General features: G+C 41.1%; 1 protein-coding gene across 1 annotated transcript; it reads left to right on the top strand.

Moving 5' to 3' along the window:
* The first annotated feature begins 873 nt into the window (after positions 1–873).
* Positions 874–6,940, top strand: LOC109041758 (uncharacterized). The gene is made up of 2 exons (XM_019058181.2): positions 874–5,999; positions 6,595–6,940. The coding sequence occupies exons 1-2, from the start codon at positions 1,520–1,522 to the stop codon at positions 6,651–6,653; spliced, it is 4,539 nt and encodes a 1,512-aa protein (XP_018913726.2). The 5' UTR covers positions 874–1,519; the 3' UTR covers positions 6,654–6,940.
* The last annotated feature ends 17,555 nt before the right edge of the window (positions 6,941–24,495 follow it).

Raw genomic sequence — 24,495 nt, forward strand, 5'->3', positions numbered from 1 at the left:
GAATTTGCGATTTGACTACTGGTTTTTACGTAAAAGTTCGCGAGAAACACGATGGTGCCACTGGTTTTCTCTGAAATCAACTCCCAAGCTCAAAAAAAAGCTCTCGAGTTGAAGCAGAAATGGAGGGGATATCCCACGCTATCCTGAGAGTCCACCTCTCCGTCAAGACAAACTCTCCATGCAAAGATAGGGATAGACCGAGAGCTCATGACGATTCGTTCAACCGGAATAATATAAATTTGCCACCCACCTTATTCGAGGCGGATTTTGGTGTGTAAAAAGAAATTGGCGGTCTGGCAGGTCAAACCGGTTGCACCAAGAAAGTTTTGGGCCCCTAAAAAGCCCAAAAATTGCTCGGATTTTGACCGGAAACATATACACTTGATATTGGGCTCATTTAACGCGGAAAACCTTCCTGATGAAGGATCAGTCGGTCTGGCAGCCGAAATCGGTTGCTTAAGGGCCGCCAGACCGGTTCAAATTTGCCAAAAATTGCTCAAATTTCAACCGGCAAGATATACACTTGATATTGGGCTCATTTTACGCAGAAAACCTTCCTGATTAAGGATCAGTCGGTCTGGCAGTCGAAATCGGTTGCTTAAGGGCCGCCAGACCGATTCAAATGGCAAAAAATGCTCAAATTTCCACCGGCAAGATATACACTAGATATTGGGCTCATTTTACGTGGGAAACCTTCCTGATCAAGGATCAGTCGGTCTGGCAGCCAAAATGAGTTGCTTAAGGGCTGCCAGACTGGACTTTCTCCGGAAATTCTTGAACTACAAGGCTTCCCGCACGTTGTTTCGCTGGTCTAGAGTTTGAGTTCTGGTTCAGAACAGGGTAGAACTTGACGCATCTCTTATCAGTCGCCCGACGCGCTCGATGCGTAGGGTACAGTAGGGGTAGCAGGGAACGGGGGCGTTTTATGGTCTTTTTGTTCGCGAAACCACGCAGTTGTACAGCGCTGCCAGGTCCTCATGGAAACGTGACATTTTCTGTGTATGCACTAAGAAGTAGATCTCAGCAATCTCGTAGCTCTGGCAATGTTACATCTTTTTCGGGTCATGTAAAAACCCTTCATATTCTTTTTTTCATGGGCTCTGATATCCGTGTATGCATACGTGTATCAAGGGTAATCAGAAAATACAGATATTAGGTTTTTCAATCAATCCATTCAGATATGAAGTCATTCCTCGATTTTCTTCTATCTCTGTCAGTGCGTTTTTTGAGCTCGCCAAGGCTGGAAACGCGTCCCGTTTTCAACAGTTGCATTGACGTGGTTTTTTATGCATATTTGCGGTGTTAAGTTAGCGCTTTTTACTTATTTCCAGCCGCATTTTTAACATCTTACTCGATTTACATGCTTTAAAGAGCGGATCGCGAGTTACTGTGACTTTAAAAATCACCTATAGATTTGGATTAGGTGATTACTTCTACCACTTGGAAATATTTGCCAAGGAAAAACTGCATTAAACGAAATTTATGTTATGTATTATCAGTGCGTTAAATTCGAAAAAAAATGAGTGCGGTGGCAACAACGTGCTTTGTGTGTAAAACGGAAAGTAAATCGGGGAAACTTGTAGCTTTTACAGAGGCTTCCCTGAAAAAGTGCAAAGACATACTGCAAACGAGAATCGCGTCTAACTTTAAGTATGCGGATTTAACTCTTCCTGAAAATCTTGTCTCTTCCGTGAACATTGGCTATCATGTTAAGTGCTATCGCGCATTTACTGCAGTGTCCGCAAAATCGAAAAACCAGGATGCAGAGATCCTACAACCTCCAGAGCCATTGGTCAAAACGCGATCACAAGGATGTTTTCTTCCTCCTGTATCTTCAACAGGCGTTTTACCAAAAGTATGTATTTTTTGCCATAAAAATCGAAAATTTGTCAACCTCGAAAGACAGGATTTAATTCCAGTGAGAACTTTCGCCTTTGAGGAGAGTGTTAAAAAAGTAGCCCATAGTTTAAATGATATTGATTTTTTAGCTGAAGTAGGTGATAATTTTGTGGCCAAAGAAGTACATTATCATAAAATTTGTTGGCTGAAATATAGTGCTCCTTGTTTGAAAAACACCCATAGTCAATCTTCAGCTAAGCAAAAAACCGGGTTCGATGAAGTTATGGAAGAATTTCTTAAATTTGTCCATGAAAATATTGTTATACAGAAAAAGGCATATCTTTTAGTAAATTTGTTGAAACAGTTTGCAATTTTGTACGAAGATATGACAGAGCTTGAGTGTTCTTACACAACTCAGAGATTAGAATCAAAACTAGTCAAACACTTTTCAGATAGTCTGACCATAGGAACCGTCAACCAGAAAAAAGTTGTTTTTCACCGTGACCTCTCAGAGGATCAACTTCAACTTTTAGTAGCCGCTACTAACGATCAAATTCTTTTTAAAGAGACTGCGAGTAAACTAAGAAAAATCATATCAAAAGTAGAACCATCTTTCCTACCGTCTATTTTAACAACTGAAACGGTTAAGAAAGGAGAAGTTGAGACTCCTCCGGAATTGTCAGAATTTTTGTCAGAGTTGATTGGTGGAACTAGCTCGAAAACGAAGGAAAGTGAACATACAAGACGTAGAGTGAAATCCTTGGCGGAAGATATTATTTTTTCTTGGTCTAAAGGGAAATTGAAACCCAGTAAACATATTACGCTTGGTTTAAGTATGATGAGTTTGACTAGTAGCAGAAAAATTATTGATATTTTAAATCGATATGGTCACACATTGAGTTACTCTACGCTCGAAAGTATCGAGACTGAATTATGTTATTCAGACTTGGCAATCAGTGAGCATACTCTGGCACCCTCGGCTATGATAAAATCAGCCAACTTGGCAACAGGGGTAGCTTTCAATAACTTTGACCGTTACGTTGAAACAATTGGCGGTAAAGACACATTGCACGATACGGTTGGCATTGCTTATCAGATAAGTGATGCAAATCTGGCTGAACCCTGCTCTGCTACCTTGGAGCAACCATCAGTGATTCCTCCAAAAAAACGGAGAAGAAAATTTGAAAGTGATAACATGACCGTCATTGAGCCGTACCGCAAAAAACCAAAATTTACTGCCACTATTGAACCATTGGATTATCCAGCCAGACTAATTGTTCCAGAATCCTTGTCTACGGCACAGCAACGAGACCTACTGTGGATGGTTTCAGTCGCACTTGAACTTCCAGATACACCAATGTGGATAGGGTTCAATGCTAAAACAATTCGCGATACTTCTCCTAGGCAAAATATTTTTTATTTGCCACCCATTAACCAATCTCCGACCTCGAATTCTGTGGTGCTAGAGACTATGAAACGAGCGAAACAAATTGCAGCAGAGTGTGGTCAAGAAAATATCTGTGTTACTTATGATTTAGCAATAGCCAAAGTTGCTTTCCAAATCCAGTGCACCGAAGCTCCAGCTTTTGACAACTTGTTCATTCAAATGGGAGACTTCCATACCATGATGGCTTTTTTTCATGCCATCGGCAAAGTTATCGAAGACTGCGGTTTGACGGATATTCTCGTAGACGCAGAAATTATTGCAGGTGGATCAGTCAATGGATTTCTTCAAGGTAAACATTTCAATCGATGCAAAAGAATTCATCCTATTATATCATTAGCCCTTCAAATTTTACATTTTCAAAGTTTTTTGACCTCGAAAAATTTAGTTACCGGTGCGGCAGTTATTTCAGAATTGGAAGAACTCTCTTCATCAAAAGAAAATTTACGTGTTTCTGGTGAATTGGGCAATCTCTTAGCAGAGTACAGGAATTATTGCGACGAAACTCTAGCTGGAAATCATGGTAAAACTTCCCAATTTTTCTATCAGTACGTGAGGATGATAAACTATTACTTCTGGTTTAGCAGGAGCATTCGAGAAGGGGACTTCCAACTTTACACTTACGTAATCCCGAAGTTTACTTCATTTTTTTTTGCTCTAAACCAGCCTAACTACGCCCGATGGCTCGTTAAGTATCACGAAAATTTGATGAAAGTAAAGGAGACACACCCCGAATTAATGAAAACAATTAATTCTGGTTGTTTTGCAGTTAGACGCACAGCCCTTACCTTTTCAAGATCGCCAGTAGACTTAACACTGGAACAAACAATAAATGCCGATGCAGCCAACAAACTAACGGGTATATCACATTTTACAAATTCCATCTCAGCCAGAGAAAGGTGGGCTCGTCTTCACTCAATCAAGGCCGAAATTATTTCCTCAACTTTAGAAACTGCTGGGCTGAAATCTAAAAATGATGTTACGGCTGAATTGACTCCCCGGAGAATTAAGAAGGATAGAGAAGCTGTGGGTAACTTAGTTGAATCTATTAAGAGGCATGTAAACCCATTCGATAGCTCACTGAAAGAAAATCAGCTTTTCAATATTGCAACTGGAAAGGCGGCGCGAGAAGAGACAACAGAGTTTTTGCTGAACTTAGAAGTTACCGGAAGTAAAGCTCGCGACGAGTTCATCGAACAGTGCTCCGCAGACCCCAAAAGATTTGAAGAGCCAATTAAAAGACAAAAAGTCCTTACTTTTGCTGATGAACAAAAAAAGCTCACCCGCACAGTTGATAACAAATTATCAGACGAAATCGGCTGCAAAAATTTGTTTGCGCGAATGTTGGCAGTATCGTCCGAACACCGAGTAGACATGGCTGAAGTACTTAAGTATCCACTTACTCCAACACCGAGGTCCCTTAGTCATTCCGATGGGAGTTTCATAAAAACTGACAAATCTGCTCTGATGCGCCAACTAGAAAAAATGGTTCCACCTGCAGAAGGTCCGAGTTGTATTGATACAGTTTTGATTGATGGTTTCTTTTTGTTGCATACTATTGGAGAGGTTCCTCGAACTTACGGAAAAATAGCGCGAAAATTTTTGCAGATGGTCGTAAGTTACAAAGCTCAAGAAATTTTCGTCATTTTTGACCAATATTTAAAACCAAGCATTAAAGACCAAGAAAGGCAGCGTCGAGCTGGGGTCGTGAAAACTGAATCTTACACTATTTACGGGCCTGATCAAATAAAGCCCATGAACTTCACAAACTGTCTAAAAAGTGAAGAGTTCAAATCAAACTTGATCGAATTCATGATTCTTCAATGGCAAGACCCAAGTTGTGTACAATATTTCGGGGATAAAACTGTTTTTATGAATCAAGGTGATCAATGCTTTGAATTCTCAATTGTGAATGGTCATGTGTCGAAAGTACCGTGTCAATTATTTTCATGCCATCATGAGGAGGCCGACACAAGAATCGTTTACGTTTTATCGAAGTTCAAGAGAAGTAAAAACGTGGTTGTTAGATGTAATGACACAGATGTATTGGTTATTCTTCTGGGCAATTTATCCAAATTTTCGAAGGATGTAAGAATTTGGATGGAAGTTGGATTTTATACAAACAATACACTTCGCTATTTGCAGATAAATGACATGTGCGCTGAGGTGGGAGAGGATACCTGTCTCGCACTACCAGGTCTTCACGCCTTCAGCGGTTGTGACTCCACATCAAGTTTTTTTAAGAAGGGAAAAGTATTACCATTCAAACTGATGCAAAAAACCCCAATTTACATTGACTATTTTAGAAAATTTTGTGAAATCGCCAGTTCTTCTGAAATTTCGACAAAAACTGCGGAGCAATTTGTATGTTCTCTTTACGGCCTATCTAAGTGCAAATCAGTCAATGAAGCAAGATACAGGAAATTTGAAATCGCGTATAAACCAAAGGAAAAGGACGAGCCTTTACTCAAAAAATTCTCAACATTCAATCCTTCTTTAATCCCTCCGTGCCAATCATCCCTTCAACAGCACGTAAAACGGAGCCTTTACCAAGCTCATATATGGAGCAACGCAACAAATCCCAGCCCAGCAGAATCGCTTTGTGCAGAAAACTTTGGTTGGAAAGTTGGCAACTCCGGATACGAGCCAATTTGGTTTGAGGGACCAGTTGCACCACCAACAATTCTTGATGCGATAGCTGATGAAAATCTATCCGGTAGGTGATGCTCTTATGTGTATTTTCTATTTAACCTTGTTTCAATAACCTAAATTGGATGTATTTCTATGAAACGGAACTATGTGCATTAAGACATGAGCCCTGAGATCCATGAGAGTATGTGCATAACAGGGCTCACGTCATAATGCACATAGTTCAATTTGATAGAAATACGTCCAATTTGTACTGATATCTATTTGAATCGGTCAATGTTAAAACCTAATGAGTCCATTCATTGATGAGCTCAGACATAAGCATTCTTAAGGACCAACTCCCCACCCGTCATCAGGTGATGAGCTTGTTAGGTTTATCATCAACCAATTCAACTGAAAAATCTGATTCGCGACCGGCTCTTGACGTCTTTTTTGGGGCGGAAGAAGGATGAAAAATCGAATAATTAATTCTCCTCAGCCCCCAACCTAAAAAGTAAGACGCACTGGCAAGTTTACATATTTGTTATTCATTTTTGCGTAAAATGCCTTCGATTTGCTCTTCGCATTGAATACTGAACGAATCATTTACAAGATTTCGTCACACCTAACTCAAGGGCTTTAAAATCAATTTCTTGATCGGCCTCTTTTTCTTTTTTTTCTAGAAGAAGGAGAAGACTATTCCGCCTCTGATGAGTCATGCGAGGACAACGATGAGCCATAAAGGAGACACAAAACTTGCAAACAGACTAATGGCACTCTTTAAGAAACACACGCTTATGTTCACCAATTATTCAAAAAACTGACATATGTAACTAGAATCTCGATACTACTGGGATGAATTTCCCTTCTAACTTGTTTAAGTTTCAAATTTTGCTTCTATTTTGTCTCCATTTTCCTTTACAATTATCTTTCTGTTCAGTAAATCAACGAAATATTTAGTAAACTTGTTTCTTTGAAAAACAATGTATTTTTATATTTTACTGCAAATACGGAGTCTATTTCCTTCTTCATTCGACAGTTTCAAGAAAAAAATATCAGTTTTTCAATTTCTTACTTTACTTTAATATACTCGTTTTGGTAGAATTAAATAATCGAATTCTTGCAATTAATGCAAAATCTAGACTATCGAAACGTGCGGGAAGCCTTATAGTTCAAGAATTTCCGGAGAAAGTCCAGTCTGGCAGCCCTTAAGCAACTGATTTTGGCTGCCAGACCGACTGATCCTTGATCAGGAAGGTTTCCCACGTAAAATGAGCCCAATATCAAGTGTATATCTTGCCGGTGGAAATTTGAGCATTTTTTGCCATTTGAATCGGTCTGGCGGCCCTTAAGCAACCGATTTCGACTGCCAGACCGACTGATCCTTAATCAGGAAGGTTTTCTGCGTAAAATGAGCCCAATATCAAGTGTATATCTTGCCGGTTGAAATTTGAGCAATTTTTGGCAAATTTGAACCGGTCTGGCGGCCCTTAAGCAACCGATTTCGGCTGCCAGACCGACTGATCCTTCATCAGGAAGGTTTTCCGCGTTAAATGAGCCCAATATCAAGTGTATATGTTTCCGGTCAAAATCCGAGCAATTTTTGGGCTTTTTAGGGGCCCAAAACTTTCTTGGTGCAACCGGTTTGACCTGCCAGACCGCCAATTTCTTTTTACACACCAAAATCCGCCTCGAATAAGGTGGGTGGCAAATTTATATTATTCCGGTTGAACGAATCGTCATGAGCTCTCGGTCTAGTATACATTAGCAGGGTTGCCGTGTTTTCAGTTTTAACGTCCCCAAATAAAGTGGCAGCCCTGTCAATGTATTTTCTCCCTATCTTTGCATGGAGAGTTTGTCTTGATGTAGATGTGGACTCTCAGGATAGCGTGGGATATTCTTTCCATTTAGGCCTCAACTTGAGAGCTTTACTTGAGCTTGGGAGTTGATTTCAGAGAACACCAGTGGCACCATCATATTTCTCGCAAACTTTTACATAAGAATCAACAGTCAAATCGCAAATCCCTCACACATGCAATATCTCCATTATCTTCCACCGTGATACATTTCCTTCAGGGACCGTCCCTAAATTACGCATCGCTCTGGGGAAGGAGGATCAAGGAGAGCGTACGCATCTTGTCCTTACCAGTGACGTGGCGTGCTTTGCGATATGTCGATTGATCTACCATTTAAACCTGTGGTAAAAAGTCGATTATTAAGGTGTTCGCAGCGAATACCCTAAAAATCGATCCTTTACCACGTCTTAAATGGGAAAATATCGATAATCGATCATTCACGCCACGCCACCGGTTCTTACGTGTTAAAGGATAGGGACATACGTCACAACTAAGATTTAGAAGGGGGGATGGGGGGCTCAAAAATGCCGATAAAGTGCGTCACATAATTTAAGGACGGCCCCTACTTAAAGACTGAGTAAAGCCTCAGATTTTATTAATGCAGTGGTATTTTCAGAAGATGTTTGCGCGGAATTTTCCATTAAAAGAAGAAAGAGGATCTTTCGTGATTGAAATTCAACAGGGAGATTCAAATGTGCACGCGCGTGCACATACAAGAACTTGATCGCAATACCAAGTTATCGTAGTATGAGACGCACGCTGCGGCGAGGCGAGGCGAGGCGGGCAGAGAGCCCGAAACGCGCATTGGCGCCTACAAACCTAACAGGGATACTTCACGCATTGCGCAATGCGTGAAGTATCTCCGTTAGGTTTGTAGGCGCGAGTGCGTCGCCGCGCCGACGCTGTATAATGTATAGAGTGTAGAGTATATAATCTGCGTAAACACAAACATCAAGAAATATACACATCCATCATGCTCTAGACTTTTCAAATTTCCAGGAATGGGCCGGTTGCGCTGGTCTTAGAATCGTGTTTTGATGCTTGATTCTTGTATATTAGCGAAAAATAAGATCTGTCCAAACAGCAACTTTGTGCGTTCAATATTAACCGAAATACCGTCCTTTGAAAAGTCCTGTTTTTGACGTCATCCACCGCGGTAGTGCATAACATGTTATGTACTACCGAGGAGGATGACGTCGTAAATCGAGTTTTTTAAGGCGCGATATCTCGGTTAATATTTAACGTAGAAAGTTGCTGTTTAGACGGATCGTATTATTTTTAGTTGATCTGCAAGAATAAAGCATCATAACACGATTCTGTGAATAGCACAACTGACCCATTACGATTTTGCACGACGGTATCGAATGGAGATGTTGCATGTATGGGGGATTTGCGATTTGACCATTGATTCTTAAGTAAAAGTTCGCGAGAAACACGATGGTGCAACTGGTTTTGCTCTGAAATCATCTCCCAAGCTCAAAAAAAAGCTCTCAAAGTGAGGCCAAAATGGAGGGGATATTCCACGCTATCCTGAGAGTCCACATCTACATCAAGACAAACTCTCCATGCAAAGATAGGGAGCAAATACATTAGCAGGGTTGCCGTGTTTTCAATTTTGGAGTCCCCAAATAAAGTGGCAGCCCTGTCAATGTATTTGCTCCCTATCTTTGCATGGAGAGTTTGTTTTAATGTAGAGGTGGACTCTCAGGGTAGGGTGGGATATCCCCTCCATTTTGGCCTCACTTTGAGACCTTTTTTTGAGCTTGGGAGATGATTTCAGAGAAAACCAGTGGCACCATCGTGTTTCTCGCGAACTTTTACATAAGAATCAATGGTCAAATCGCAAATCCCCAACACATGCAACATCTCCATTCTATCTCTCATGAAATCAAAATGTTGCGTACCTAATGTCGACATCTCGGTCATTTTTTACGTAAATTGAGGCGTATATTCACATAATATGCGGATTAAAATTGTGCAAATTACCGCACTGTTGTTGTTAAGGTGCCACTTTCGCTGCACCTCTAACGGCGCACAATGGATCGAGTCAATCATGGAGGTTGGACATAAAATTTTTAATTACTTAAACTGCAAATTTTAATGTTCATAAAGTCACATTTTAAAATACACGTCAAAAATACATGTTTTATCAAGAGAGCTTTGGTAAATCTCGAATGTTCATATTGCGTTCTTCCTTAGCACGGCACTGTTGCCGCAAAAATGCGCGTCGCTAACGTCAGTAGCGACAGCTAGAGTCCCTTTATACTGAGAGTCAAGACAACACCCCCTCATGGAGTCACAAACGGGAATAAAGATTACAGAAATTGAACGTTTTTTGTAATCTTTGATCGGCCCATTCTCAAATTCCTTTCTCCGTTCCTTCTCTCATTCCGTTTGTTCCTTGCCGAACCCGTAATTCCCTGGTCCATTCCAGATTATAATTTTTGCAATCTGTGAAAATGTAATCTTTATTCCCGTTTGTGACACTGTGAAGGCCTAAAATACGGGAACCAATCAGAAATGGATTCACATTGTCTTGACCCTCAGTATAAAGGGACTCTAGCGACAGCCTGCTTCAAAATCATTGCATCCATGCGTGAAGTCGACTACTTCAAGCTTCGGTTCCGGCGGACGCCAAGCCGCGATTATTTCTCCACTGGAGAACGAGTATGAGTGTAGTTGCTAAAGTGGAAATACGGAGGTGCTCAGATTTATTTTATAGTGGGAATCAGTGTTTTTTTCTTTTCATCAAAAATATGAGGGCGGATTATAAAAGGAGAAAATTGATTTTGTTACTGCGAAATTCCCTTAAACGGAAAATACCGTTATTGTTTCTCTTACTAGAAAAAATTGGAAAAGGCAGGAAACCTATCAAACCCCTGTTCAAAGCACGGGTGATCGAGGGTACGTTTGAAATTCTCGTCAATCGTCGTCTAAATGCAGATGATGCCATCTCTCAAGAGTATTACTACCCACGAGGTCTTGACAGGGACTGGGACAAATCATGACTTTGCTTCAGCCGCGCGTCTTCCTTGCGGGACATATGGACGTATTTCTGCCAAACGAAACTATGTGCATAAGACATGAGCCCTGAGAGCCTTAAGAATGTATGCGTAACAGGGCTCACGTCATAATGCACATAGTTCCGTTTGGCAGAAATACGTCCATAATACCGTTTCCGAGGTGATGCGGATTTAGTCGTCTGGCGACTAGCGCCAGTCACCGGACAAAATAATTTCGCACCCGAACCGAGCCTCGTTCGAAACGCTTACCTACGCGGCGCGGCGGCGGCCAAACTTCGTGTCGTATGCTCCCCGAGGAACCGTGCCTTCACAACCACCGCACAACAATCAGTTCGCTCATCACTCACCACCACCACCACCAAAATCACCACCACCACCAAAATCACCAGCCCCCCAATCACCATCCCCTTCACCGCCGTTGCCGGAGGGCTTGAAACATTCGTCACCGATTGCTGTGCAACATTTGTCGAGGCAGTTGGCATCGCAGCAATCAGTGAAACACTTGGTGATACTATCCACGTCCACGCACCCACCGCACCAACTACTCCACGGAAAGCATTCACTGGCTGCCTGTTGCTGCTGCTGTTCGTTATCGCCCCCACAACAGCAAAGCCACTGCAACCAACCCGAGTGTACTTGGGATGCAGGTGTGTCAGCGGGGGCCGCAGGAAGTTCAGCAGGGACCCCAAGAAAGTCAGCAGGGGCCGCAAGAGGGTCAGCAGGGGCCGCAGAAGGATCAGTATCCTCCATATCACTGCTACTACTACTACTTCCCTCCTCCTCTTCCTCCTCCTCCTCCTCCTCCTCCTCCTTTTCCCCTTTATGTTTCCTGCGTCTCCTTTTACCTTGATGTTTAACAAACTTGGTCACGCCTTCTGCCACTTTCTTACGCTGGTTGTCATCGAGTTCCCAAGGCTTCCGACGGCGGTCTTCAAGACCAGGGCGATCCCGATTGGAGTCATATCGGTGATAGCGATCTCGAGGGTCATCGCGGGGATTGGGACGCCGAAAGCGCTCGTGTCGATCCGAATACCCCGTGTAGTCATCTCTAAAGCCATTTCGTTTAAAGCGTTCTCGACGGGGATCAGCGGGAAGAAAGCTATCCCGACGGAGCTTGTTTCGATCCAGATGCCCCATGCGGCCATCAAAATAAGAATCACGATCAAAGGAGTCGTCCCTCTTGGGGTAGGAAGGACGTTTTTGATCTCGGGAATCAGAACGGTGAATATAAGGTTTAGTGGACCGGTTCATCTCGTCCGGGCGAAGTGCTACATGTTGTGATGGGGTTGGCTGGCTTTTCATTAGTTTGACATTTGCTACGGAACTTTCAGGGCCGCCCCTGTTCTTGGTCGGGATTTTCGCGGAGCCGAAGATTCTACGTAACCCGCCTCTTTTCCGGGGTGCCTGGTTACAGGGGCAGGAGAAAGGGCGCTTCTTGACGGGGGGTCTCCCCAGGAGTTTTTGGCAAGAGTCAGGCAAGGGCACGGGTTTTTTATCGCGTCCTGATTTGCTGAGTATACGGGAAAACCAAGAGCGTCCACTCTTGACGGGGGAGGTCGACCCGGAACTATATCTACTATCCTTTTTCTCTAACTTGGGTTTTCTCTGAGGACGATCCAATACACTTTGAGCCTATTCTCCAAACGTTATAAAAATGTTGACATAAGCTTAAGTATGTACATTTCAGTCAATTATGAATAGACTCCCCTCAGTTTCAGTCATTTCCAAAAAATAAAATAGTATCTCTACGTTCCCTGATTTAATTACGTATCCCTTCAAATCTTAAAGTTCTCCTACTGCAGCTAGGTTTCCCCGTCCCTCCTATTATTAAGTAAGTAACGTTTATAAATTACCCCTCCCCCACCCTTTTTTAATGTTGGCTGGGGAGGCTAAGATGTCTAACACCACCCCCCTCCCCTCATTAAATTATAGTAGTCCGAGCGTGACAATGACACGCCCTGAAAGTCGCCTTTTCGAGTATGGAATTTTCGCGTTTATTTAAATTTTTTCGTGATTATTTATTTGGGCGAGGGGGAGGGGGTGGAAGATGAGGGGGGAGGGTAAACTCCTCTCCCCCCCTCGTTAAATTATGTTAGTGTAAGCGTGTCAATGACAAGCCCTGAAGTCGTCTTATAAAGTGGAATTTTCGCGTTTAATTAACGTTTTTCGTGATTATTTTTTGGGGAGAGGGGGAGGGGGAGGGAGGAGGATGTACCTCCCTCCCCCCTGTCACCCCCCCCCACAAGAATCCACATTGATGTTCTCTCAGAACAAACGCTACTTGTTTTCATTTTGCCGCCCATTTTTGCGCATAACGCTACTTCAAGGAAGCGGCCAATCTTGACGGTTTTTATAGGGTGGGTACTGCTGGGGGGCCCCCCTCCCCCCCACGAGGGTTAGGCCGCCCTTAGAATGAAAAATGAATGCTCTGTTATTATAGGGGTAAACAATTTTACGATAATACCAACCTTCTTCGCGTTATTGGCGAGAAATCGCGGCGAAACGGTCATTTTCGCGGAAATTTGAGATATTTTGACATTTTAAGCCCCCCATTTTGGGGGACCGCGGGTCCTGGTCAAAGTCACTTAAGACTTTTCTAGACCAGAATTTCACGAGCTTTCAGAATGGTTGTTTGGAGTTTTGCCCTAAAATCAAGCCTTTTCGGGTAAAAGTGGGAAAATTCGCGGAAAAGTCAGAATTCTGAGCAATTTTGGGGGGTTTAGGGGGGGCCTACTCCCCCCCACCACGATAAAATTCGCGTAGACAAGGAAAATCTTATTCTACTAGTTGAGAGCTTCAAGAAAATCACCATCTTCAAAATTCCCACAGGGGGGGGGGGGGGGGGGGTACCCCTTGCTGGCCCACGGTCTATATTACTAGTTCTGTTACGAAAACATATTGCGTCTAACTTTTCACTAAATGCGCCGCAATATACAGGCAAAAAGTCAATTTGGCCCCTAAAAAATCTTCAATGGCGCCTAAAAATCGGGCTTGATGCGCCACGTGGCTCCTAAAACTCATAGGTGAGTTTCGAACACTGGTTACGATTTTTTGGATTGCAGCCTGTGAGAATGGTAGCGTGAAAAACAAGTAGCAAAAACGGAGAACAAGGCTAAAAATTCATTTAAAAATCGAGAAGAAGCTTTTAAAGTCTCCAGATTTTGTCCGACTTCTCCCACTCACTCGGTCCAGTGTGCGGCGCGGCGTTACGATACTTCCCCACTGAAGCTGTAGTAAACAATCGATTATTGAGGGTTCGATCTCAATCGATATTAATCGTTGCGAACACCCTGTTTATCGATCATTTTTCACAGCTTTCAATGGCAGATCAATCCATACATCGCAAAGCACGTCACGACACTCCGATGCAGCATTCCGACTTTCCCTAAACTTTTTTCTTCTTTTTTCCTTGGAAGGGAGCAAGGTTTAAAAATTGAACATTTTATGATATAAAATATATTTTGACAAGACTCCTGTCCTCCCCCCTCTCCCCACAAAAAAACACACACTCTCGCGATTAAACATTTTTTGCATTAGCATCGTCGATAATATCATGGTTTTTTTTTTCCAGCATGGTGACGCACTATGTTGCCGTGCTAAGGGAGAACGCTGTATGAGCTCTCAGACGTTACCGGACTTCCTCCAATAAAAACCGAATTCACTGAGAAAATTGTTAATATTTTTTCCATAATTTTCATACAATTTTGTACGCAATCCAATCTATATTTTTTTTAAATCTCAAGGAAAAGTTTGCATGAATGTCCGCAAAAATTCTTGTTTTATACGGAGAAATTTGGCAACTCTCGAATGTTCATACGGCGTTTTTCCGTAGCACGGCAGTATGGGTGCAACTACTGCAACGTCAATCGATCATGTTACACGTCTCGTCACGTTTTTACTTCTTCCAAGTATTCTTATGATATGGAAAGAGTAGCATTAACGTAACCTTCGCAACGAAACTTTTGTACCTTTGTTTTACTCCCAAAGGCACGATAAAAATATCGACGGTAAAACTCTCATAAACCACGAATCTCAGTTTGCAAGGTTGTAGACCTCCTGTCGTTCTTAAATTGGATGTATTTCTATCAAACAGACCTATGTGGAGGTGAGAAATATGGGGTGTGCTCGTCGAAACTGCATAAGAAGCAATGTAAAAGTGGGCGTGGTTCCTTTTGAAGAATTGGAAAAGCGGGATATTGCATTCTATCAAACAGACCTATGTGCCAACTGAATGCGGAACTCATGAGCCACGAGGATGGCAAGAGAGCCTTGTGCACAGGGCTCATGAGTTAAAGACTCCCTCCAACGATCTCCCCGCCGCGCTCCGGCTCCTTCATTGCCGCTGACGTCACTGGCGCTTTATTATTCTCATTCACTCTTACGCAAAGAGAACTAACGAGCACACCCCATATTTCTCGCTTGCTCATAGGTCTGTTTGATAGAAATACGTCCAATTTTCAAACGGAAAACCTCCCAGTGTCGATTCTTCAAATTTTTTGTGATTCTTCTTTTTCTGGGCGAAAAAAAACTCCGTGAAAACGGCAAGAAATTATTTTGATTTTTTCTCCTTCAAATAAATATAACAGGCGAGCGGAGATCATCAAGCACCGCAAACGAGATACGTGATTTGGGCAGAGGCGGATCCTGCAAATTGGCAACATTCTTTTTCTCCATTTAAACCTATGTTAAATACTCGATTTTTGTCGGAACACCTGGCCCCTCCAAGAATCGATACATTTCCATAGGTTTAAATGCGGAAAAACAATATTGCCAATGTGCAGGATCCACCAATGGGTTTGGGAGTTTTACCGTCGATAAAAAAATTCATGCGAGGTGTCACATCAAAGACAATAATACCTAAATCGCCGCTCTTCTGACGTGACGACGTATCTCGATTTCTACATGAGCTTCAAAGAGCATTGATTCATATTTATAACAGGGTTCACGTTGAAATTGAGATACGCCCTTACGTCAGAGGAGTGACGGAATGTGACGGTTATAGGACATTTCGTCAACGATTTTTTGTCCGCGCACCTGTTTTTTCCAGTAATTTACGTCCACGCGTTTTTTCGGCACTGGAGTTTTGGTCCACATGCCAGTTGAGACCCAAAGTTAATTGGCCCACATGTAACTACAAACGACCATTGCTCACGACGTTTTTGGATGAAAATGTATAATGTCTTGGAAGAATGAGGGTTTGCTTGTTTGTTTGTTTGTTTGTTTTGTCTGTTTGGTCCAACGGAGGATAGTATATAGTTGAGAGTTTTGGTAAAAATGGGGGAGTGTCAATTCCATGAGACAAAATTCACTAAAACTCTCTACACCTCTTTGGTGTAACAGGACTTAATTATCTTTCAAGAAATTCCCACCTTGTTATACCTGAACCGGATAAACCTCTCTATTTGCCTCAGCTAAAGGCTCTTAGATTTTTCCTGTGTACGATAAGTATCTTGATTTATTTTGCGAGGAAAGATCTGTACTTTTAAAGGATGCCTGTCATTCTTAATACGTTCAATTCCGTATAATACTGTGCAACACCTCTGTTGTGAAATAGTTGCTTTAGGCGCCGCCGCACGGCGGGCGGGCGGCCAACGCGAAACGCGCATTGGCGCCTACAAACCTAAGTGGATACTTCAAGCATTGTGCAATGCGTGAAGTATCCACTTAGGTTTGTAGGCGCCAGTGAGCCTCTCACGCTGGCAGCACGCCGCTCCGCTCTGTTAGGCTTTAATACTTATACTCGCATAGTCAGCCTTTTTTAACTCATGATTTTGACATGTTTGCACACTCTGCATTGATTATTCTCATTTAAATTGATGGGAAAAAAATATGTATCAATTCATCAAAGGAGAATAATAATATAATGTGTGCTTTTTAAACATTGGTGGCTCCGTGTCAAATTTAATGATTTCCAAAGCACTTTAATGCTTTCTTTTACATTTTTTCCTTTAATTGTGCTGCAGTGAGGTGTACGCGCAACCAAACATTCAAAATTTGACGTATTTGACTCTAAAAGATCGATGTACAAATGGGTTAAAACTAAAGATTGCGTGCTTCGTGGTTTCTTTCCTCTTTTATTCATTTTTGCAGTTTCTGTCGGCACAACTGCGGCTCGTTGAGATTAATGAGGCTTGGAAAAGGTTTTACAAATATTTCCCACGTTTTAAAAATATAGAAGTTTTCAAATGAAATAATAATTTCGTAACGAAAAAATTAAAAACAAAATTAAAAAAAGTACCTATACATATATAAGGTATATTGTACATTGAATATTTTAAGGATAGAAAAAAACCAAATATTCACCAATGACAAATTAAAAAGATGGTTCAAAAGGAGAAAGTAATAACATTTCATTTAGAAAATGAGCTACCATAACAACACCACTTTCTCTCTCAATTTCTCATTTTCATATTGTCAATATCCATATTGTCAATATAATTTTACATACCGACTAAAATATAACGCTTGGACCAAGTCACTGTTGCTTATTTTACGCGTGGGCGTAAATTACTGGACAAAAAAGATGCGCGGACAAAAAATCTTTGACAAAATGTCCCGAAAACAATGTGACCACCCACGAGAAAAAGAGTATTTATCCACAAAATACCCGAATAACACATCCACAGCAAAGCATAGAAGAGAAAATCCTAATAATCTTACACAAAACCGGAGTTGTAGCGGTTTGAAATTTGAAATGTTTAAAAAAAACCTAGTTTCAAGAAAACTCCATTCGAAATTCTGATTTGCTTTGTTCAAGGTACAAAATTACCTCTTTTGGAGCAAATATAAAAGTGGACTAAACATCTTGCAAGTTATTTCTTCTGGCATTTTGTCCATCTAAATCTCGGAATCCGTTTCTTCTTCCTATCATAACAAAAAGCGATCTACTTAAAGGTTGCCTTCATGGAACAAGGTCCCTTCTTCCGTAAACTGTCACATGTCATTTGACGAAATAAAAGCCTCTAGGCATGATTGTCCCAACTGGCTCCAGAAAATTATTTACCAGCTCATTCGTCCAACTACAGGGTTGATTTTTTCTAAATCTAATTTAAATTTCTTTGAATGCTGTCATTTGAGCTCTTTAATACTGAAAACTGACTGAAATTGAGACTTAGATACAAACATTCAGTGAAAATGTCAATATTATTTTATTACTATCACAACAATAAATGAGCAAAAGTAGCAATAATAAGCTCGAAAAGTAAAAAAAAGAAAAAAAATATTTAAAGAAGGATTCCATGTGTACGTCTGAATCTTGAAGTAAAATGGAAAGATTTTCTGAAAAAAATATCATATTACAAAAATGTTTTATTTCGGCCCAAAAAAATAAATCCCCGAGTTATCAAGTTCACGTATGGAACACCTTTTAAGAGACTTTAGGACCCCTCAGGAGCTGTCCACATTTTCCTTTAGAATAAAATGCAGGATATTTGTCTGGTGATTGTCATGAATCATTTTATGCTTCCTCACCTGGATAAACCACGCTGCGGAATTTCGAGTGTCATTCGTTTTCTGCAGACAGCTTACTTCCAAAAGTTTTGAGCCGGCTATGTATATTATCAGCAACTGAAAGAATAATAAATATATTTGAGAAAACTACCAAAACATCTAATTAAAAGAACATGTGGGTTTACACCCCAGAAAGTATATTGATCAAACATCCAGGGTATTATTTTTAAATATACGCCAACCTTCAATAGCAATTATCTCCTCTCGCAGATACTGCTATTTAATAGAATCATTTATGACTTCTGAATATATCATTGGTGGCAGATGAAATTAAATTTGCACTAAATTTTTTTGCACATTTTTTTAGATCCTAAGTGATTGATTAGAAATTGGTTCCTTTTTTTATCTTTTACACCATTAATAGTGTAAATTAGAGGTTTCATTATTTTTTTTTTTTTTTGTGTTCTATAATTTTGTTTTTTCCCGACGCTGTCATTTCTTCGAACGTCGTCATTTTTTACAAGATTTCTGTTCACATGCAGTTTGGGAATAGTCGATAGTATTATGGAGAAATTTAATGCATAAGCGCAAGGAATACATACTTAGTATATGAATGAAAGTATTGCAGTGTTACATACAAGAGAAACAACCTCGTGAGAAGACTTTAAAGGGGTGAAATGACACGAAAGACACGATGTCTGAAATGTCATGATGGTCACGTCAAAAAAAAGCCTGAAAACTACTCCTGAGTTCGCAATTTGCTTGGTTTGGAACAAGCTTCTTTTAATGTCTCGCGTTTCTACAGGCTGTATAATGTTCTGAATTCAAAAGAAGAGTTCACATTCAGTCTGTAACTCGAAAAATAATGTGAAATGGATTGTTTTTTTCTTTGACAGTTTTTGATTCCTTATAATTCGGGCTTGTGTAACATACTAATAGAATCAGCTGATACCTGTACACAAATCGCCACGGTTGAATTAAAGGTCCCTGAAAATTAAAACTTGATCCAACGTTAATCCTTGACTTACCGTTAAGCGCAAAAACACAGGCTGGAACATGGTTGCAAAAAGGATTGGACTTGTTATGAACTTCTGTTCCTTGCTGAGAATCAAATGCTGTGCTTCATTGCTCATCGGAAGTTTTGATCTGTTCTTCGTAACACCACCAATCACCAAACTGCTGGATACATTTTGAAAAAGACACAGACGTGTATTATATTGACGTATCTATTATAGACGTATTGCTGTTGATGAGATTGGCATTTCCTAGGGAAGCTGACAGATGAGACACCGTCAACTACTGGATGGACGCAAAAGACACAAACGTCAGGTTAAATTGCTGTAATGGAAAAGCCGCACGCCATAAGGAAGAACAGGTTTGAATGTTAACGATTTCTTGGAAAAATGTTAAGGAAAATACGAATGACTGGCTTGAAAATCTAAAAACTTTCCAAGAGTAAACTGTCACTTGCTGGGACTAGACTTCTGTTTGCGCAAAAGATGCTTGAGCGAAAAGCCAAAATTATTTTCCCGAGTCTGTGACGAAAGAGTTCGTTTCATTGACTGAAGTATGGAGAGGGTGATCACTTGATTGGTAAAATAATGATGCATCACGTTAAGTGCGTTGTCCCAGAGCAAAAAAACGCTTTCCAGCCACAGTGGAAACAAAAAATTAGATTTCGACTGAACATTTCGGTGGAAACAGTTGTGCCAAATGAGCCTTGCGTGCTCAGTTTCCCGAAACTTGTTCCTTAAAACGAGGGATGCACTGGAAAAAAAACACATTGGATCTAGAGTCCAGACTCTTGAAAACATTGACAAGAAAAAATACTCTTGATTCAATCGGATTTTTACTTGAATCAAAACGAAATCCGCTTAAATTAAGAGGCTTGGTTCTTGATTTAAGCTAGATTCTGATTGAATCAAGAGTACTTATTCTTGTCGATGTTTTTAAGAGTTCGGACTCTAGATCCAATGTGTTTTTTTTTTCCAGTGTGCTGTCCACACGAGTTCGCCCGAACTGGAACCGGCACTTCCATAAAACTATGCAATGGGCCTGTTGCAAACTTTTGTTAGAGCAAAAATATGAGTTGTCACTCATAGGAAATGTCACAAAAATCACGATGAGCGCAGCGGCAATGTCGGAAACGCACTCTTTACTTTACAATTTTCACAAGAAATTTTCGTTTTTTCGAGCTTCCCGCCTCAAAAACGATACCACGGCACAGGCGAGCATTTCGTTAGGGGAGTCATTCCATCCAACCCCTGCTCACAAGAATACTACGCAATATTCAACGTAGCCGACGCCAATCCGCCAAAACACATGTGACAGGACGATGATCCTTACCACTTGATAACAATCGGCCTGTTTACATTCTACATTTTTCTCGCGTTGATAGATATCCGCCTTGATTGACCTCGTGCTCTCCTCAACTTGCGCGCGGAAGCGTCGGCCATGTTGAGCAGGGATTGAATGGAACGACTCCTCCAATGAAATGTTCACCTGTGCCGTAATATCCTTTTTGAAGCGGGAAGCTTAAAAAAACGCAAATTTCTTACGCAGATTGTGAAGTTAGAAGTGCATTTCAGAGTTTGCTGATGCACTCATCCTGATTTTTGAGACTTTTTCCATAAAGAACAACTTTTATTTTTGCTTCAGCAAAGGTTTGCAGCAAGCCCATTATTGCAAAATAATAGATTAAGACTACGGCCGCGAGAGTAACAAAAACAAATGTCAATACGTAAAGGACGTAAAGAACAAAAACAAACGAATTAACAAGAAAAGAAACATAGAAGCTCGGAGTACGGGCGAAGTTCCGGGGTTCGGAGGAATGAGCTCTACTAAGTTGGCCCTGTCCACTGTCCACACTAGCGCGGTTCGAGGAACCTACTCGACGAACTGCTCAGTTTCCCGAAACTTGTTCCTTAAAACAAGGGATGCTGTCCACACGAGTTCGCCCGAGCTGGAACCGGAACTATCATAAACTATACAATGATTACAAAATAATAGATTACTACGGCTGCGAGAGTAACAAAAACAAAAGTCAAGACATAAAGGACCTAAAAAACAATACCAAACGAATTCACAGCAAAATAAACATAGGAGCTCGAAGTACCTACGGGGAACCGGGGTTTTGAGGAATAAGTTTTAGCTCAGCTAAAACTTGTTCGAGGAACTTACTAAGTTCCGCGAACCACGCTCGTGTAGACAAGGCCTCAATGGGTCGAAAATTAATCCCTCTTTTGGACTTGAAATTTTCAGGATAAGGGGTGATTTTAGAGGGTAGGTGAATAAAGATTGTTTTAAGGGCCAGGACGAGACGAGTGCGTTGACGAATCAGTGACTAAGATCGGACGAGTTCGAAAAATCATTCCCCCTTGGACTTGAGATTTTCAGGATAAGGGGTGGTTTTAGAGCGGGTAAGTGAATACAGATTGTTTTAAAGGCCAGGAAGAGGCGAGTGTTTTGACTTATCAGCGAACAATCAGATCTGACGAATCCAGAAAATTATCCCCCCTTGTACTTGAGAATTTCAGGATTAGGGGTGGTTTTAGAGGAAAGGTGAACGTAGGTTGTTTCGAAAGCCTGATCAAGACGATTCCATAGAGGTTTTATCAGGCACGTTTGGACAAGTTTAAAAGTTCTCTCATAAAGACCTTGACATGCTCTGGACTAAGGGATGAACCGATTTCCACCCAAGATAAAACTTGATCCAGACTTAATTGAAAAGAAGAACCATGTTTAGTTTCGTTTTGATCGTATAGACAGCTCCGGAAAAAAGCGGTCGCAATTAAGGACGCGTTGAATTCCAGTACACAAGGCTACATTTTTCAACTCAGAGGTTCTAGATTGATGCTCTCTCAGCAAAAATTCCCGAAAATTACCAGGTCGTACCGTCTGCAGTAGGTGAATATTTCTTCAAAAACTACGTAAAAAATAGATTGGTTGGTAGCCTCGGTGGAACTAAGGCCTTCTTCCAAACGTGCGCGAACTTGTTCCGCGAATTTGTTTTAACTTACCTACAGCAATGTGTAAAACAGTGCAGGGCCCACGCTATTTTGCGGGGGCAGCAACGCCAACAAGTTCGAACATGTTCAATCAGAGTACAAAATCTAAGCTCTAATGAGATTTTTTGCTCTGATTGACAATTTTTGAACTTTTCGGCTTATCGGTGTCCCCGCAAAATAGTGTGTGTCATTTTACCACCTTGTTACTCACAGTTTGGACCGCATTTTTTTATATTTTTTTTTCATTTTTTAGTGTTAGTTTGTCTTCTTCTCATCTATAATTTGTTCCCGGAATCCCCTGTTCGTGGAACTAATTCGTCCAAAACTGCGCTCGTGCGGATAAGGCCGTAGTCTTATGCATTCACGTATTGCGCAGCACTGTTAGGGTTATCTATCATGGAAAACTTTTCAGGTTTTTTTACAAAGTTAGGGGAGCGAAAATCCTGGGACTTTTTTTTTACAGATGATTGATGTTTTTACATAATCTGAATCAGCTGAAACGACAAGTGAGGGTGATATCTCTATGACGTAGGCACAAGCACACTCGTGCCGAATCTGTCAAAAAAGAAGAGTTGTTAAAACGCGTTTAACCTCAGTGCTCAAAGAATCAATGCATTTAACAATTTGTATTGATTGTGAGTCACATAAAATTCAAACGACGAACCTCATGGCCTACGTTTTTGCGATGCAACGGACTGCCGGACACGGTCTGAAAAAGTAAATGAAAAAACTTCATACATTTTCTCTTTGATCATCATCTCACGTAAAAAACAATTTTCACAAGGCAAAGTCTCGAAATTAACTTCGGAACGAAATATTAGCATGCATTTTTACCCCAGATCAAATCGAAGTCAGATTGAGCAAATAACGTAATTTTTTTTTCAATGGAGATGTTGCATGTGTGAGGAATTTGCGATTTGACTGTTGATTCCTATGCAAAAGTTCGCGAGAAACACGATGGTGCCGCTGGTTTTCTCTGAAATCAACTCCCAAGCTCAAAAAAAAGCTCTCAAGTTGAGGCCAAAATGGAGGGGATATCCCACGCTATCCTGAGAGTCGACCTCTACATCAAGACAAACTCTCCATGCAAAGATAGGAAGCAAATACATTGATAGGGCTGCCACTTTATTTGGAGACTCCAAAACTGAAAACACGGCGACCCTGCTAATGTATTTGTTCTCTATCTTTGCATGGAGAGTTCGTCTTGATGTCGAGATGGACTCTTAGGACAGCGAGGGATATCCCCTCCATTTTGGCCTCAACTTGAGAGCTTTTTTTGAGCTTTGGAGTTGATTTCAGAGAAAATCAGTGGCATCATCGTGTTGCTCGCGAACTTTTACTTAAGAATCAACAGTAAAATCGCAAATTCCTCACCCATGCAACATCTTTATTCTTCCAATGTTAATATTAAGATGATTCGACGGACGCCATTAATTATGTCGAAGTGAGGTGCGATATGTCGCATCGATTCGCTCCATAATTTCGGCAAATTGTCATTTTTTTCTCAAAATCGATTCCATTTCAAAAGGACATTTTTTTCAGGTTGTACTGAAAGAAAATATCATCTGCGTGACGCAAGCTTACTACCCCTACAAGCATATAAAAACTCTGCGGCTCTTGCAAGAAATCGGAGAAGAAAAACATATGCTCAGCTTCAAAAAAGCAACCGACCCTGATAACGTTGTCGAAGAAAATGAGGATGTCTTGATTTGAAAAATGTCGACTGGAGAGTAACATATATCATTTCCTCCATATTTTTTTACAGTGTGGTAATTTCATGCACATGCAAATGTGTGGCAAAGTATTAGTTTGCGAGGAAAAAATTCGGAATGTGTGCGAGGCGATAATGCTCGCAAAAGTGTGCGAGTATGAAAGCCTCCCCCAGGAACGGTACGGAAGTCTAAGAATGCCTTAAAAATCGCGCAGGCACGCTCCTCAAGTACATATTTAAAATAACTATGATGGTAGTCTGTTAATCTCATACCAACAATGCACGCTTGGCGTTTGCAAGCCGCCCTCTCCTCCATTTTTGACCCAAAGGAACGGTTTTGGCTTCTGGTGGAGCACTCACTAACTTGAAACGGACCTGCATTCCCTGGTAAAAATTGACGATAGGAGCTGCGTTTCAAAATACCATAGGAGTTCTTATAGCCCACTAAGGAAGGCAATGGAAAATCATACATATAGTTGGCTGTAGAAAGTGGAAAAAATCATACGGCCGGGCTACACGAAGCGATAAAAAATTATAC

The sequence above is a fragment of the Bemisia tabaci genome, chromosome 7, assembly GCF_918797505.1.
Source record: "Bemisia tabaci chromosome 7, PGI_BMITA_v3".
NCBI classification, from domain to species: domain Eukaryota; kingdom Metazoa; phylum Arthropoda; class Insecta; order Hemiptera; family Aleyrodidae; genus Bemisia; species Bemisia tabaci.